The sequence below is a fragment of the Balaenoptera borealis genome (genome assembly GCF_965194805.1).
Source record: "Balaenoptera borealis genome assembly, chromosome: 5".
Classification (NCBI taxonomy): domain Eukaryota; kingdom Metazoa; phylum Chordata; class Mammalia; order Artiodactyla; family Balaenopteridae; genus Balaenoptera; species Balaenoptera borealis.
The window spans coordinates 140,129,176-140,146,759 of NC_138862.1; the positions used below are offsets into that span (position 1 = coordinate 140,129,176).

At 42.3% G+C, this 17,584-nt stretch overlaps 1 protein-coding gene and 1 pseudogene across 3 annotated transcripts in view; both read left to right on the forward strand.

Moving 5' to 3' along the window:
• Window positions 1-17,584, forward strand: part of LOC309629083 (centromere protein U pseudogene) — a 385,624-nt pseudogene that overhangs the window by 235,579 nt on the left and 132,461 nt on the right. The window lies entirely within an intron of this gene.
• Window positions 1-17,584, forward strand: part of KAT2B (lysine acetyltransferase 2B) — a 103,298-nt gene that overhangs the window by 67,773 nt on the left and 17,941 nt on the right. For both annotated transcript variants that reach the window (XM_082392658.1, XM_082392659.1), the window contains exons 7-11: window positions 1,449-1,555; window positions 6,877-7,002; window positions 9,218-9,354; window positions 11,795-12,003; window positions 13,215-13,341. In XM_082392658.1, coding sequence (XP_082248784.1) covers window positions 1,449-1,555; window positions 6,877-7,002; window positions 9,218-9,354; window positions 11,795-12,003; window positions 13,215-13,341 — 706 coding nt within the window. The remainder of the gene's footprint in view (window positions 1-1,448; window positions 1,556-6,876; window positions 7,003-9,217; window positions 9,355-11,794; window positions 12,004-13,214; window positions 13,342-17,584) is intronic.

A 17,584-nucleotide genomic window follows, 5' to 3' on the forward strand; every position in this document is an offset into this window, starting at 1 on the left:
CGATTCAGTAAGCGTAGGTGGGCTTTGGGTATCTATACTCCTACCAAGGTATTCGGGTGATTTCTGTGGGCCCCCAAAACTTGAGATCTGTTTGTTTATAACACGACAGGAAATATAACATAGTAATTAATCACATGTTCTGATCTTGGCCCTGCAATTTACTGGTTGTGGGACTTTGTACCAGTTATTGAGCCTCTCTGTGCCCTAAGTTTTTCCATCTGTAAAATGGGTACAATAATGGATCCTATCTCATAGGGTTGTTAGGAAGATCAAACGAGTTAATATACACCAACTACTTGAAGCAGTGTCTATCCTATAGTAAGAGCTATGTATGTGTGTGATAAATAAAACTAAAATACATAACTCATTGGGTTGATGTGAAGATTCAATAAGAAGTTCTTACCCAGAGAAAACCGTAATTCAAAAAGACACATGCGCCCCAATGTTCATAGCAGCACTGTTTACAATAGCCAGGACATGGAAGCAACCTAAATGTCCATCAACAGAGGAATGGATAAAGAAGATGTGGTACATATACCCAATGGAATATTACTCAGCCATAAAAAGGAACGAAATTGGGTCATTTGTAGAGTCATGGATGGACCTACAGAGTGTCATACTGAGTGAAGTAAGTCAGAAAGAGAAAAACAAATACTGTATATTAACGCATATATGTGGAATCTAGAAAAATGGTATAGATGATCTTATTTGCAAAGCAGAAATAGAGACACAGAAGTAGAGAACAAATGTATGGATACCAAGGGGGAAAAGGGGGGCTGCTGGGAGGAATTGGGAGATTGGGATTGACACGTATACACTATTGATACTATGTCTAAAATAGGTAACTAATGAGAACATACTATGTAGCACAGGGAACTCTACTTAATGCACTGTGGTGACCTAAATGGGAAGGAAATCCAAAAAAGAGGGGATATATGTATGTGTATAGTTGATTCATTTTGCTGTACAGTAGAAACTAACATAACATTGTAAAGCAACTATACTCCGATAAAGGTTAATTAAAAAAAAAAAAAGAAGTTCTTAGGACAATGCAGGCACATGGCAAGGATTCCATAAATACTATAGCGGCTTTTGTGATGGAAGTGACAGTGACAGTGACCGATCCATGGAGGGCTGGAATCTGGTTCCGAGATTCCCTGAGGGAGGCTGGGTGGAATGCATTTCCACTCATGTAATGCTCTGTGTAGTCTAGCTCGTATCCATCTATGCAGAGCCCAAAGAGAATACATCTGTAGAAATGCATTCTGTTATTAGAATATACCAGGGCTGCCCAACTAAATCATCACTTGAGTCATAATTGACTAGCATATTTCTAAATTGAAGATAGGATGCTGGTGTTCATGTGATTGCCGTGGGTGGTTGGGGCTTTCGTCCCTCTAGTAATGCATTAGTTTTGATCTCATGCTTGCCTTTACTCTTGTGCCTAGGTTTCTGTCCATGTTAGAAGAAGAAGTTTATAGTCAAAACTCTCCCATCTGGGATCAGGATTTTCTCTCAGCTTCTTCCAGAACCAGCCAGCTAGGAATCCAAACAGGTAAAAAAAAAAATTTTTTGTTTTGCATAAATCAGAAAACAACCAGGAAGTGTTCGTTGCAGTTCACTCTGCATTTATTTGTGTTTTTCATCAAGAATTGAAGACTAGCACCAGCCAAAAAAAAAGTAAAAGCTCTGGCAAATCTTGCGTCTACATCTCTGTTGGTGAGGAGAGCAGGTGCAAACCAAACAGTTAAAATAACAACAGCTGCTGCTTCTGCTGTGGGAGTTTGCTCAGCCCGCGCCTCACAGCTGTACGGGAGGTTTAAACCCAGGCGGCTCAGGTCTGCAGTCAATGCTGGCTCTTTTTGAAGACACTTACAGTCTCGGTCAATGGCCACATATGCCCAGGAATCATGTCTCCGTCTGGTTTCTGAATCTGTGGGGTCTGGTTTGGGCATCAAGTTGCTCTCATGGATAATGGTAGGATGGTGAGTCCCAGGACGTGAAGTGGGGTCAGGGCGTCAGCTGGCATTGCCTCGGGTCAGCCAGTGGCCTCAGCGAGCATTTTGTGAGGAAGGAAGATGTGTAACTTCTGGAGTCACACTGACCCTAGAAAGAGGGTCTGAATTTCTGCCTTGGATGCTCGGAAAATTTGGAGAAGTTTGTCAAGAGATGCCAAGACAGTAATTTGTTTGTGGCCTTGGGGAAAGATAGAATGCAGAATTTTGATGTCGAGTTTTTAGTAGATCTAGTTCAATGTGTAACATGGGGGCTCTTAAGTATTGCCTCCAGCAAAGGGTAATTTTATTCTCGCCATTCCCCCACCCCGCAATTTTTTAAATTGAATACGTACAATGAAAGGCAGCCTTTTTAGTATGTGGTTCTGTGAATTTTGGCAAACACACATAGTTAGTTGTGTAACTACCACTGCCATCAGAATATAGAAAAAAAATATATAGGACAACTGCATCACCCCAGAAAATTCCCTTGTACCCCTTTTGTAGTCCATTCGGTGCTCTAACCCCCAGCCTCGGCGACCACTGATTTGTTTTTTGTTCCTGTAGTTTTGCCTTTTCTAGAATGCCATATGAGTGGAATCATAGCTTTCTGACTCTGGCTTCTTTCACTCAGCATACTGCATTTGAGAAGGTGATTAAAACTTTTTTTTTTCATCTAGAGCCCAAGTTTGGATGCATATAATTAAATCCTTCCAAGCAGTGTACTTAGGGGAATGAGGTATTTTGGTTTGGATCAAACCATCTTTGTTTGGCTTCTTGTTACCAGAAACATCTTTTGTGCTGTTTTTTCCTTAGGTCATAGAATATAATTTCATGTTTCTCTGGTTCAAAGCCTGTAGCGCTCTGGGGCTCTTCTGTGCATGGACAGAACTCCAGACCAGAGTGTCAGCATTTCCTGGACGTGCTGTGTGTAGCACCTGGGCGTGTGTTCTGTATTTCTCTCTCTGTCCCCATGTTGTTCACTTTGTCTCTGTCTTTATCTTACCTAACTTTCAAATGGCATCTCTCCCACAAACCCTTTCCTAATTCTCCCCACGCCTTCTAGTAAGGGCTGGATGGATCTCCTTTATTCCAAACGTTCGTGGAACCTTGATAATATCCTATCGCCGGTTCTTTTTTTTTTTTAAGGAAGCTTTTTTTTTTTTTTTAATGTTATCGATTAACTTTTTTTTTTTTAAAGTTTAATTTTTATTTATTTATGGCTGTGTTGGGTCTTCGTGTCTGTGCGAGGGCTTTCTCTAGTTGCGGCAAGCGGGGGCCACTCTTCATCGCGGTGCGCGGGCCTCTCACTATCGCGGCCTCTCTTGTTGCGGAGCACAGGCTCCAGACGCGCAGGCTCAGTAATTGTGGCTCACGGGCCTAGTTGCTCCGCGGCATGTGGGATCTTCCCGGACCAGGGCTCGAACCCGTGTCCCCTGCATTGGCAGGCAGACTCTCAACCACTGCGCCACCAGGGAAGCCCTATCGCCGGTTCTTTAACTTGGCTGCACTGTGGCATCACCCATGTGATTTAAAATACTACTGATTTCGAATAGTGTTATTTATTTGTGGTATGATTAATTACAGAACTTTATTAATTTGGGATGCTCTCAAGGAAGGAAAGAAAATTTACATTAAAAATCTAGAAAAAATTTTTAAAAAGTTTAGAAACCACCTAAATTTATAGCCTGGCTCTTAGTGACTCAGTAAAATATGCCATATAGAGGTTCTTATTTCAATAAATAGTTAAGAATTGCTTCTATCAGTTTTTGCCAGTAGATGCCTCTGTATGTTTGAAAATAATTTCCTTCTTTTCCACAATTATCTCCTGATTTTCTATAGTATTTATGGCACTGGTTTAGATACTGAGAATAGCTATAAATAAAACAAAATGATTAATTTTAAGTAAAAAAAAAAAAAATACTACTGATTTCTGAGGCCCCTCCCCAGAGGGTGTGATGTAATTGGCCAAGGGCATGGCCTGGACGTGGCCAAGGACGTGTCCTGGACATCGAGACTTTAAAAGCTCCTCAGGTGACCTGATGTACAGCAGTGTGAGTCACACAGCACTCACCTCCTGCTACCCTCGCCCCCTTTTCTCTGTACGTCTCTGTCTCCTGTGAGCGTGACTCCCGCATGGTCAGAGACCCAGTTTTGCCCCAAGAATAGCTGATACTTCCAGTAAGTGCTTGCCCTGAGGTTTGCTTCCTGTCTTTGAGCCTTAGCACAAACCATGAGAAGTTGGTGTGATTATCCCCTTTACGTGGATGAGAAATGAGAGCTCAGAGGGGAGCAACCAGTTGCCCAAAAGCAGAGCTCGTGAGTGATGGGACTGAGCTTCACACTGGGTCTAATTCCTGTCTCTTGCACTGCGTTAAGAGCCAGAGCTCTAACCGCTGCTCTGCACGGCCCCAGTGTGCTCTGCAAATGTGCAGGCAAGCACGTGTGGAAGGAATGAGTGAAGAACATGGGCCGGGGACACCAGAGCTGTTCTGCAGGGTCAACTTAGTTCTTTTCTGGAGGGACTTCTGGAGAGGATTCCTCTCTGGGTGAAGACTTCCCTTGACCCTCACCTGCTCAAGACGCATCCCAGTCTGTCCCACTTCCGTTGTGTTGTCTGTCATCACACAAGGTGGAGAAGGCGGGTCGTCTCTGACCCTCTGGGAATTTCAGATTCATCTCTGTGTCTCAGGTTGTCACGCAGTTCAGCTGGACTGTCAGGATTACCTGCCGCCGTCGGAAGCAGGCTGTCTTCTCCTGTTCTGCAGTAATTGCAGTGTGTTCTCTGGGGGAAAAGACAAGTGTAATCACCTACTTAATTGGCATGTCTGCATATCTATGCAACTGTGATAAATGACATTCATAATGATGGCTCTGAACTTTTGCAAGGTACTCAGATGTCTTCTGAATCACCAGAGCTTCCTTCCCCTTTGTGTAGAATCGCTCCAGTGTACTTAGAAATTCAGAAGGCTTGTTTGCTGGGAGGAAAGCCATACAGCCTGGTGCTTTAGTATATTCTGCTCCCCCGTTTATTTCTTTTTTTTTCTGGGGGAGGTGTGGTTTCCTCACCTACGTTTTATTTAAAAAAATTTTTTATTGTAATGACCTATATGGGAAAAGGATCTAAAAAAGAGTGGGTATATGTAGACGTATAACTGATTCACTTTGCTGTACACCTGAAACTAACACACCGTTGTAAATCAGTGTATTCTGATTCTTTACATACCAGTTGCTGTTCAGTTAGGAGTGCTATGGGTCCATGTCTCTCCGTGGCTCGGTTTACTTACTCCATCACTCTCTTGGCTGCGGGGAAGGTCCCCCGTAGTAGACCACACTGTAGCTGCCTTGACACCAAGATGAACGTGCTCTCTGGGCATCTGTCTGCACTGGGAATGCCCGTGTCCCTCATCAGTCTCGCCTCATCAGCTACAGATCAGCAACACACTAGCAAACAACGTCCTGCTTCCTATGATGGCTTTCTTGAAAAAAGGCAAAACAAAAAGGTTTTGTTTGGAAGTACTCTCGAACTTACAGAAAAGTTACGAGACTAGGACAAAGCAGTCCTGTGTGCTGTATGTTCTTTGTTAAATTGTTAACATTTGCCATACTTGCTTCATCCTTTCTCCTGTTTCTCTGTCTCTGTCTCGCTCCATATATATGTGTGCATATGTGTATGTTTTTTGTCTTCTAAACTATTTGAAAGTTACAAACGTCATGCCCCTTTACTGACTTCAGTGGGTATCTCCTAAGAGCAAGGACGTTTTCTTACTTAACCGCAGTATAGTTATCAAAGTAAGGGATTTTAACCTTGATGCAATATTATTATCTAATCTATGTGCTATTTTCCATTTTGCCCCTCATCTCAGTGATGTGGTTTATAGCAATTTTTGTGTCACATCGGGAGGCACGTAACGTTGGCCTCTCCCATTGTTGCCGGTGTGCAGTTTGATCACTGGCTTAGGGTGGGGTTGATGAGGTTTCTCCACTGCAGTGTTATCATTTCTCCTTTTGTAATAAAAAAAAAAAAGTACTTTTGTGGGGAGATACTTTGAGACTACCCTGTCTTTATCAAAATTATATTCATTGGGACTTCCCTGGTGGTGCAGTGGTTAAGAATCCGCCTGCCAATGCAGGGGACATGGGTTCAAGCCCTGGTCTGGGAAGATCCCACGTGCCGCGGAGCAACTAAGCCCGTGTGCCACAACTACTGAGCCTGTGCTCTGGAGCCCATGAGCCACAACTTCTGAGCCTGCACGCCACAACTACTGAGCCTGCGCTCTAGAGTCCACAAGCCACAACTACTGAGCCCACGTGCCACAACTACTGAAGCCCGCGCACCTAGAGCCCGTGCTCCACAACAAGAGAAGCCACCGCAATGAGAAGCCCGCGCACCGCAATGAAGAGTAGCCCCCACTTGCCACAACTAGAGAAAGCCCGCGCACAACAACGAGGACCCAGCGCGGCCAAAAATAAATAAAAATAAATACAAAAAAATATATATTCACAAGGTTTAGACTGTACAGATGATTCTTCCCTGAATCAATTATTATATACTGGCTGCTTCCCCTGGCCCCTGCCAACTTCCATCATTCCTTTCTTATTTGTTGGCATTCTCCTGTACGAAGAGTTTCACCTTCTCCCCACTTATTTATTTATGCATTTATTATCTTATCAATTTGGACTCGGATATCTTTATTCTATCCAGCGGGTTATAATCCATCCCTATCTTTCTTACCATGCCCACATTGGCCCCGTAGTTTTTATTTTAAAGATGACTTCTTTGGGGTGATGGGCAGGAATGGGATGGTGTCATGTGCACTTGGTTCCTTATTGCCTAAGAAAGAAGTCATTTAATACCTTCTTTTCCTTTTCCTGGGGGCAGTTATCAATCCACCTCCTGTGGCCGGGACAGTTACCTTCAATTCAAACTCAGCGTCCCTTGAGCAACAGAATGGAGGGAGCAACAGTCCTTCCTGTAAAGGCGCTTCTGGGCTTGAGGCAAACCCAGGTAAGCTCTTCGAGGGCATCATGGAGGACTGCAATTTGCCCTAGAAGCTCTATTTTCTGAGGCGTGCCAAAGGTAGACTTTAAACAGATTGTACATGTCCAGGATCTCAATGGTTGGAACTCACTTTGAGCTGTATTGGTTAGTTATTGCTATGTAACAAACCCACTCAAAGTGCAGAGTCTTAAAACTGTAATCTTTTATTATCATAGCTCACTCATCCTGTGTGTTGCCTGGGAGGTGGCTAATCCTGGCTGGTCTCCTTCAGGCGGGGCTTGCGTATTTCTCATCCTCCTTCTAGGACCATTGGGTTTCTTCTCCTTCCCTTGGGGCAGAATATGTCCTTATTATGGTGGCAGAAGCACCAGAAAGCAAGAAGAAATACACTTACTTGAAGCCTAAACTCGGAACTGGTACCCCATCACACCTGCCTCATTTTGTCATCTAAAGCTAGTCACATGGTCAAACTCAGAGTAAAGGGGTGGGGAAATGTACCCTACTCCTTTTATAGGAAGAGCTGAAAAATCACATAGCAGAGCGTGGATACAGGAGGGGAAAGAATTTGGCCTTGAATGTAATCTGCCATGTGGGCAAAAACATCTCTTAATCCTAAAGGCATTTCACAGTTACAGAATGTTTTGAAGGTTGCATTTCTGTCTGCAGGCTTGACCTCAGACAAATCTTGGGCATGACCAAAGTGTGACATTAAAGAAATGACATAAAAGGGGGAGAGAAGAGGATTTTGTATGAAGTACTAAGCATTTAGCATTGGTGCCACCATTGTCTCTCCCACTTCCAAGGGAGACATCACTAATTAATCTGCAAACTCTTTGCGAGTGAGCTTGGATGCAGCCTAAGATGCTTTCTTATCACATCACTATTAGCAATCTATCAAGTTTGGGGCATATTGGGTATAAGCCTCAGCTCCAAAATAAATAGTTCACAATGCCAATCTTGGGAAATCTTGGAATTTGAAGGCTTCTTGGTCAAATGACTGAAAATATTCTCACTCACCTCCAGTCACAACAAGTAAAAAGTTATGAAAACAAGAACTCAACCAAAACTGTTTAGTAAGTAACATATAATATTTGGAGAAGCATCTTGTATAGACGAGATACTTGCCATTGCTCTGCTCCTTTTTAGCTAAAGTTGATGGGAATGCTATATGCAACATGTTTAGTGGGATTCGCACCTGAGGAATAAATTAGATTTGAACATCTAAAAATTAAAAAAAATTTAATTGTAAAAATGCATTATGACAGAAGGAAAAAAAAAAGAAAGAAAGAAAAACCAAACATGCTAGTAGAAGGGACAGAAAGCCACCATGTAATCTAAGGAGGAAGGTGGGAGAGAGTTCTCCTTGCCTTTGCCCGGCCTTTCCCAGCATGTGACATATTGAGAGTGTACCCACTTCAGAGACCAGTGGCCCTGCTCACTTTCTGAGGCACCATTTTAAGGCAAAAAAGCATCGTGAGAGATAGTGAGGGTCATTTGGTGATGAAAAAATTAAATTCACCAGGAAAATAAAACAGTTCATGAGTATATTTCAAACATATAGACATATGTACATGACATGCATATGACCACATATATCTAGACATACGTACATGCAAACATATATGAAAGAGGGAGAATTAACAGAACTGCAAGGAGAAATAATCACTTCAAACCAACCAACAGTTGAAGTCTGGAAGAAACATCTCTGATTCATTCATAGATCAAGCAGACAAAACTGTCAGGACAGAAACCCTGCAAACACGATCAACAAGATTAATCTAGAGAGCACTCAAAATCGGAAAAATACACATTCTTTCCAAGAAGACGCTTAATTTGCAAATAATTGGTCAAGTCTTCGTCCATAAAGCAAGTTTCAAAAAATTTTGACCTTTGGTATCATATGGACCATGTTCTCTGACCACTAAGTGATAACTAGACTCACCCCTTAATACGCAAGTGAAGAGACACATGCCTTAATAACTCATATGTCAAGTTAAAAAATTATCATGGAAAATAGAAACTATTTAGAATAGATCAACGGTTGGCAGTTACTGTGAGACCTCCTCCCTTCTCTCTCCCGCCTTCCACTGCGCCCCTCCCCCGATACACGGAGGGTTGACGTCCACACCTGTCAGTGTTATTAGAAAATTAGTTGGATTAGTTGGCATGTGCTTTGTGGTTAAAATAACCCATCGTTTACCCTTTTATTTTGATCCTCAAGGAGAAAAGAGGAAAATGAATGACTCTCATGTTTTGGAGGAGGCCAAGAAACCCCGAGTGATGGGCGATATTCCACTGGAATTAATCCACGAGGTCATGTCCACCATCACGGACCCTGCAGCGATGCTCGGGCCAGAGGTCAGCAGGGTGAACCTAGGCAGCCAGCTGGTGGACCCCTTCTGCTCTCCGGGCCACTCCAGCTGCTGGGAATGGGGATGGTATTGCCGAGAGAGAGCATGTCATGCTACCCCGGTTTGCATTTTGCCTGGTGGTCAGGGTCGGAAAGGCAAGAAAAGCTGATGGAGAGCTGATTCCCCTTGATGACTGTCACATCACGGGGAAACATAATCTCACGCAGTTGAAGGCATTTCTCCTCCTTCAACTTTTTATCTTGAAAAATTTAAACCCTCATAAATGTTGCAAAAAACTCCATGATAAAGATCCAGAGACTCTTTATTTAGATTCACCAGTTGTTAACATGCCTCATTTACGTTCCCTCTGTCTCGCTGTCTCTCCTGTGAAGCATTAGGAACCATTTCAGAATTCAATACAGATGTCATAACACTTCACCCCTAACTATATTTGCATGTGTCTCCTAAGACTGAGACTGTTCATTCACATGACCTCGATGCACTTATCACCTCCAGCAAATTTAGCTAGGTTACAGTATAATCTAATGTATGGGTTGGAAGTCTACAGCCTGCGGGCCAAATCCAGCCCACTTGCTGGTTTTGTAAATAAAGTTTAATTGAAGTGTATTGTCTGTGTCTGCCTTGCACTACAAGAGCAGATCTGAATTATTAAGATAGGGGAAGTCTGACTGCAAAGCCTAAGATAGTTGTCCCCTGGCCCTTTATAGAAAAGTTTGCTTAGACAAAGTTATATTAGACCCTTGGCCTAATATACAGCCCATATCCAAATTTCCCGTATATCCAAATCCTGTCCATTATAACATTTGCTGCTGTTGTTGGAGGATCAGTCAGGGAGCATAAACTGCATTTAGTTCTTATCTCTTCACCTCTTTTTTTTTTTTTTGGTCACGCTGTGTGGCTTCCGGGATCTTAGTTCCCTGACCAGGGATTGAACCTGTGCCGCCGGCAGTGGAAGCATGGAGTCCTAACCGCTGGACCACCAGGGACTTCCCCTCTTCACCTCTTTAGTCTCCTTTTTTCTAGAACAGTTCCCCAGCCCTCTTTTGGTCTTTTGTGGCAGCACTGTTATTGCAGAGTCCCGGTCACTGGTTTTGCATAATGTCCCTCTACCTGGATTTGTCTGTTTACCCATGATTAGATTCAAGTAAAGCAATTCTGGTAAAAGTACTGCCGTCAGTCTCATTGTGTCCTATCCAGGGGCAAAGCAGTTTAAGACGTTTCTGACAGCTTCCAGAAAATGAAGGAATGGCTCGGAGATTATTTTGCAAAACATCTTTAAAATTTTTTTTAGTATGGCTCTGCTAGATCAAAGTACCCATTTTTAATTTGTCATGTTTCCTTAGAGGTTTATTTCATGGTAGTGAGGATAAGTCAGAGAACCAGAATGTTGTTAAGAGAGAGATCTTCTTATAAAATTGTTCTTTCCATTTCCTTCTAGATATCCAGTCCTGGGGACTTATGACTATAGTACCTTTTGTGTACTTGTCTTTCGGGGATTTAGTAACTTCACGGATTAGTTTAGCTCAGTTTTTTTCAGCTATAAAATGTGGATGTAGTCACACATTTCAGGATGTGTTGGGTGGATTTAGTAGTGTCCTGGAGTTGACTTGTACTGGTGTGTGCAAGGCAACTGTTACATTTTCAGGAATTTTGTGTGCTGGTTGTTAAATACGTTGGTAGCTTGAAATTGACCACAGTGGCATCCGGGCACCTGGGCACCGGCCATAGACCAGTGAAATGAGCACGTGCCGCCAGTGGGCTTTTCTCCCTTGGGGAGCTGTTGGTTGAACACTGACCTGCACCCCACTGAGTGCTGGCACAAGGTTGTGCTGCGAGCTGTGGTTGAGAGTGGTCAACGGAGACTCCTGTGCAAAGAAAACCATCTTCCAAGAAGAGGTGCTGACAGTATAAGACTGCCACTATTGGGCCTGTAGTGGGATCTGTCATCCCGAGGGTGCTATAATGCTCAGCCAGATGGAGTTCCTAAAAACCAGGGACTGGCAAACTATAGCCCTCAGGCCAGATCCAGTCTGCCTTCCCCCCTTTTAAGCAAAGTTTTATTGGAATTCTGCTGCCCCAGTCATTTATGTGTTGTCTGCGGCAGCTTTCACCCTACAACAGTGTTGGCGAGTTGGCACAGAGACCTCATGACTTGCAGATCTAAAATATGAGCTCCCTGGCCCTTTACAGAAAGTCTGGTGGCTCCTGATCCACACCAAATCTCCGTGTACACGTAGAAAACTCTGGTCCCTCAAAATGCTCTACCTACCTATTTTGTTTTCATAACTTGTGTGTGTTGGTTGGGACCCTGAAAATCCACAAACGTGCGTCTTATTAGAACACAGAAGAGAGGCATTGGTATGTCCTATCCCTCCTGTCTTAAGAGAAGAGCTCTGTGTAATGTTTTCCTGTCTCCTGCGTCCCAGACCAATTTTCTGTCAGCACACTCAGCCAGGGACGAAGCGGCAAGGATGGAGGAGCGCAGGGGTGTGATTGAATTTCACGTAGTGGGCAATTCCCTGAACCAGAAGCCCAACAAGAAGATACTGATTTGGCTGGTGGGGCTGCAGAATGTGTTTTCCCATCAGCTGCCCCGGATGCCAAAGGAGTACATCACACGGCTTGTCTTTGACCCGTAAGTTGTGCTCTGCTGTTCCTTCTCCCTTTCTCCCCTCTTCTTTCTTTCTTTCTTTTTTTTTTTTATTTTTTTGGCCGTGCCACGTGGCACATGCGATCTTCGTTCCCCGACCAGGGATTGAACCTGTGCCCCTTGCAGTGGAAGCCCTGAGTCTGAACCGCTGGATCACCAGGGATCACCTGTCCCCTCTTTTCCCTTTTAAATGAAAGAGGAGCTACTCAGACAGTGAAAGTCAGCCGTAGTCACCCACCGAGTCCTGCGGCCTCTCGTCACACTGTGGATGTAGAGTGGCATCACGATAATTGCCATGGCTAAAGGCATTAAGATTAATTTTTCAACAGTTCGTCAATTTTTTGTGAATGAGGCTTTATATTTTAAGTTGCGGGTGACCATCCTGTGCTTCGTTCCTTATAGCAGTGAAGGAATATATAAACGCTAAGCAGGCGTCCCACTTTTTCAATAGTCAAAATATTCTTGATTTTGGTATCTTAACTAGGTACCATTGTTGCCAGGGTCTGTAAGCCCTGAGAAGATTATTGGGGTATTAGGTTAACTTTGACAATCCATTACATTAAAAAAAAAAAAAAAAAAAAGGCAAGAAACAAGAAAGTAAACTTCCCTACTTGAATGTATTTTAACACATGGAACCCAGTAGCCTACGTGCATTGTGATCCGTGCATGTGACTATTCAGAGTGACGTTTTAGACTGCAGGCCCGATAGGATTCTGGAATGCAGGTTTCAGCAAATTGTACCTGTGGATTTGGTTTTCTTTTCCATATTGTTTCCGTGCTATTTTTGAGTGAGACTAAACTCTTCAGAAACACATCCCATGTTTGTCCCTGCCTTTGTGCTCTCCCTCTGGACTCCCACTGTGGGTCCATGGGCATCAGGGGTGGCCCTGTTCCAGCACCAGTCAGCACCTCCCCACATGCTCTGTTCTTTATTTGTAACCTCAGAGCCTCCTTAGGTGGCCGGCCTTTGTCCTCACGGAAGCTCTGGTGCCATCTCAGGCAGGCAAGCTTGCTCTAAGAAGTCCACAGTAAAGAACGGTCTGGTGAGATGGTGGCCAGATAGAGGAGGTTTCCATGGAAAAATCAAGAAGAAACAACCCCCTGCTTTTCCTGGCTGGTTCATGAGGGGGACACCCCAAACAGTATATTTGTATAACCAAGAGAAGTAAAACTTTGACCTAATCTTATTCTTGCAGGAAACACAAAACCCTTGCTTTAATTAAAGACGGCCGTGTTATTGGTGGTATCTGTTTCCGAATGTTCCCATCCCAAGGATTCACAGAGATTGTTTTCTGTGCTGTAACCTCAAATGAGCAAGTCAAGGTAAGAGTGACCCAAGGTCTTAGAAGAAATGCAGAATGTGGTGCTTCTCACGAAAGCCGCAGAGCTGGGCAGGGTCTCCAGGTCCAGAGAAGGTTCCAAGTGGAGCCCAGGACTTTCCGAGGAGCACCCTCTCACTGCGGGTGGATGTGTGTGTGTGTGTGTGTGTGTGTGTGTGTGTGTGTAGCGTACACGCTTCCTTGTATCCACAGTCAGGCTCTACCGGGCTTTGTTGGACCTGGGCGCAGGGTCTGGGGACACCACACAGCCCCTGGTACAACTCAGGCAAAGTTTACAGCCAGTGAAGAGATGTTTGAAAACACGTCTCAGTGTTACTGATCATTTCCACGTGCAGACATGTCTACACACCCCTGGGGACACTGCACCACCAGAAGGGGTGTGGTGCGATGTGGATTAGGGAGATGATTTAGGTGGCTCACACCTCAGAAAGATTTCTTACGACCTTGTGCCTAATGGGGGACAAGGACTAAAGAAATTCTGTCGGGGAAGTCATGACATATTTGAATAAATTTATGACTGAGTTTCAGAAATATTCATGCACGTTTGGAATGTGAGTCTTTTTGGAGTGTGTGTGTGTGTGTGTATGTATGCGTGTGTGGCTGATTTGCCTTCTCGATTGTCCTTGGCATGGGTCCCTTCCTCCCCAGGAACCAGACTGTCTTATTGATAGCGTGGTTGGCATTGCAGTCCGACTGGAATAAATCAGATTCTCAGTTGTCAGAAAGATTTAGATTGTGCTGTGTCCTCCTCTGCTGCTTTTGTGAAAGTGGAACCAGAAATGTGTCTTCAGACTATAATTCATTTGGTACTTTGGGAGCCCTAAAATCATGCAAAAATATGGCAGTTGGTGGAAAGATAAGTAGCTCAGGATCTAATGGCTGCTGAGAAAAACTATTGGCAGGTCTAAAGCAACGTTGTCCAGTGATATATCATGCAACGTGCAAATGTGAGCCATGTATGTGATTTTGAATTTTCTAGTGCTACATTAAAAAAAAAAAAAAGAAAATAGGCAAAAATAATTCTAAAAAAATATACTTTATTTTACTCAGTATATCCAAAGTGTTGTCATTGTGACAGGTACTCAGCGTCCAAGAATTATTGAGACATTTTACATTCTTTGATCTGTACTAAGTCTCAGAAATCAAGAGTGTATTCCGCACTCACACCTGTGTCAGTTTGGACTAGCCACATTTCAGGTGCTCGCTGGGCTTGGACAGTGCGGGCCTAAGGACATTGTTGCCTTCTTCAGCTACAATGAAGCAATGCCAGTTACAGAAACCAAAAATGGATCTCTGGAAGGAGTCATGCGCTGCCTGCCGGCTGAAACCAGGGCCATGGGTGCTTTTGGCTTCATTAACGGCTCTCCTCTGTGTAATGGTCACGGTGCCAATTACAGCTGCTGTGGTTTCCTCTCACAAAGCACAAATGGGGCTTTTGTCTTTGACTCACAGCACTCAACACCCAAGGGCAGACAAAATTCATCAGTATCAAATTCATCATTCTGACTGGAGAAGGTGAGGGCCCTAAACATTTACCTGAAACCGATCTCTGGCTCTTTTTCAAGGACCTTTGACTATATGTCTTTAGATGGTACTGTTGCTGTGCTTATCACAGGTTTATTTCCCCCTAGCCAAAGTGAGAAACAATAAGTGTCCAGAATTTAGGAACTTACTTAAAAGAAAAATTTGGTTTGGCTTTTCATAGGGAGAGGAGCTGGAAAATATGTCCTTGGTTTATAATTTCAGAAGAAGATTGCCTAATTTTTGTTTGCAAAGAAAGCTACACCAAGCAGCTTGTTTGGAAAGGTTGGTTAAGGTTGCCTTGGACACTTTTAGGATACCAGAGGGAAACTAAAGCTGTTTAATATGAATTGGATGCTTTGTCTTACTACTTCCCAGAAGGGCAGTGTATATTTTTTCCCCAAACCATATAATTTTCTAAAGACTTGAAGGAAGGTGGCCAAACATCACAAACTGAGTAGGAAAAACTAAAAGAAAAGACACCTTTTGTAAGTGACTTAACTAGTTTTAGAAAATGAAGATTAATCTTTCAAAACTGGATAGAATGGATGCATCTGATGGAAGTCAATTCTGGTAGCACTTATTTGTGAAAACAGAAAGTTCATAAGTGGAGGTTTACAGTTTTGATTTGAGATATTAAAAATCTTGGCTAAATGATACTTTCATTTTGGAGACTTAAGCTTATATACAAATTCCTGTGAATGCTTTAAATAAGATATGTATATGAATTTATCTTGCTCAAAACACATGCAAGATAACATTTGAGAATTTACTTAAAGCTCCTCACCTGGTTTTAGAATAGCTTATCTAAGAACTACTTGGGTTTGACATTATATGCAACTTTAAAGTTACATGGCTAATACTTATTTACCGTAGTAAGTATTTAAATAAACACTGAAGTTACCAAGTGGATTTGGAAAGGAATCCTTTTGGTGATAGTTGAAAATAAAGGCATACAAAGGAGGGAAATAGTTCTGGGGTGAAAAATCTAAACATTTGCCTATAATAGCTTAACAGTGTTAGTGCCTCTTTCACCAAGGAAATACACAGAGAGGATTCACGTTAAAAGGCACAGTCCCTACTCACAAGCAGTTGGAATCTGGAAAATTTCTTTGGAGAAATGACAGATTAGTGGCTGTTGATGAAGAATATCTTATGCAGGTTTTGAGAAGCTATTTACAAAAGAACCATTATTCTTCTTCGTGAGTAAAATCCTTGGATTGTGGGTGAAGGGGAGAAAATGTATAGTTGTGTTAGCTCCTTACAAGATGGTGTATACAGTGAAAGCCTAACTCTCTTCCATCAACCACATCTAGGTTAAACTCACATCTAGGTTAGAGTGAGTTTCATCAGAAGACACGTTTCTTACTGATTCCTAGATATTACTATTCTTGTGCACATGCAGTAGGCAACCCTTCCCTTTTCTCCAGTTTTCCCCCCCCACTTTTCTTTAAAAATAATATTTAATTACATAGGTCATGCACAGATACATTTTCAGAGAAAGCAAAAATCCCATCCCCCCTTCCCCCTGCCGTCCAGCCATTGTCAGCCTGGTGTGCATCCTTCTAGGTGCTTCTCTATATTATGTACATGAACATGTACCTGTGTGGTGTGTTGTTGTTTACATAACTAGAATTCATACTCTACATAATTGAAAAAAAACCTTTCCATTCTATCTTAGGGATCTTTCAACTTTAGTACATAAACGTGGTTATTTAAATTTATATTTAGATCAATTAAAATTAAATAAAATTTAAAATTCAGTTCCTTAGTCACTCAAGTCCTTGGTAGCTGCATGTGACTAATGGCTACCATATTGGATAGCATAGATGAAGGTTATCTCCATCATTGCAGAAATCCCTATTGTACAGTGCTAATATGGAACTACTTTATTCTTTTTATATAGATTTGCCTAATGTAGACGGACCATAATTTATGTAACTGTTCCCTATGGAAGACATTCATGTTTATTTTCTATCACTAACAGTGCTCTGTTTGGAAATGATTTCTAGACGCTGAAAAGTGGCATTGCTGTAGGAATGACTATGGCCAGAGTCTCAATTTAAAAAATTATTTCCAGATCACCCTTCTCAGTGGGTTTACCAATTTACACTTTCACCAGTGGTGCTGCAGAGTACCATTTCCCTGGGTACTGTCAACCTTAAAGAAATTTGCATAGTGCTGAGTGAAATACTGCATCTCATGATGGAGTGCTCTGATTACTATTGAGATCAAACATCTTTTTTTTTTAAATTTCTTGGTTATATTTATTGCTTGTTCCTTTGATGATTTATCTTTTTTTGTATTGATCCCATCGAAGGTATTATTTATGCACTCTTGATGTTAATGTTTTATAATATCTTGTATATCTATACTGTCCCATTTTGTCATTTTGTTTATGGTATCTTAAATTGCTTATGAAATCTGTAAAAGAAGTTTTAACCTTTGAAGTAGTCTACTTAATAATCAGTCCTTTATGCTTTCGCATTTTATATTTTCTTTAAGAAGCCTTTCTGTATCCCTAGGTTATAAACCCACTTTCCTGTATCTTTTTATAATACTTTTGTATAGGTTTATTTTTCCTTGCATTTATTTTATTTTATTTTTAAAATTTATTTATTTATTTATTTTTGGCTGTGTTGGGTCTTTGTTTCTGTGCGAGGGCTTTCTCTAGTTGCAGCAAGCGGGGGCCACTCTTCACCGCG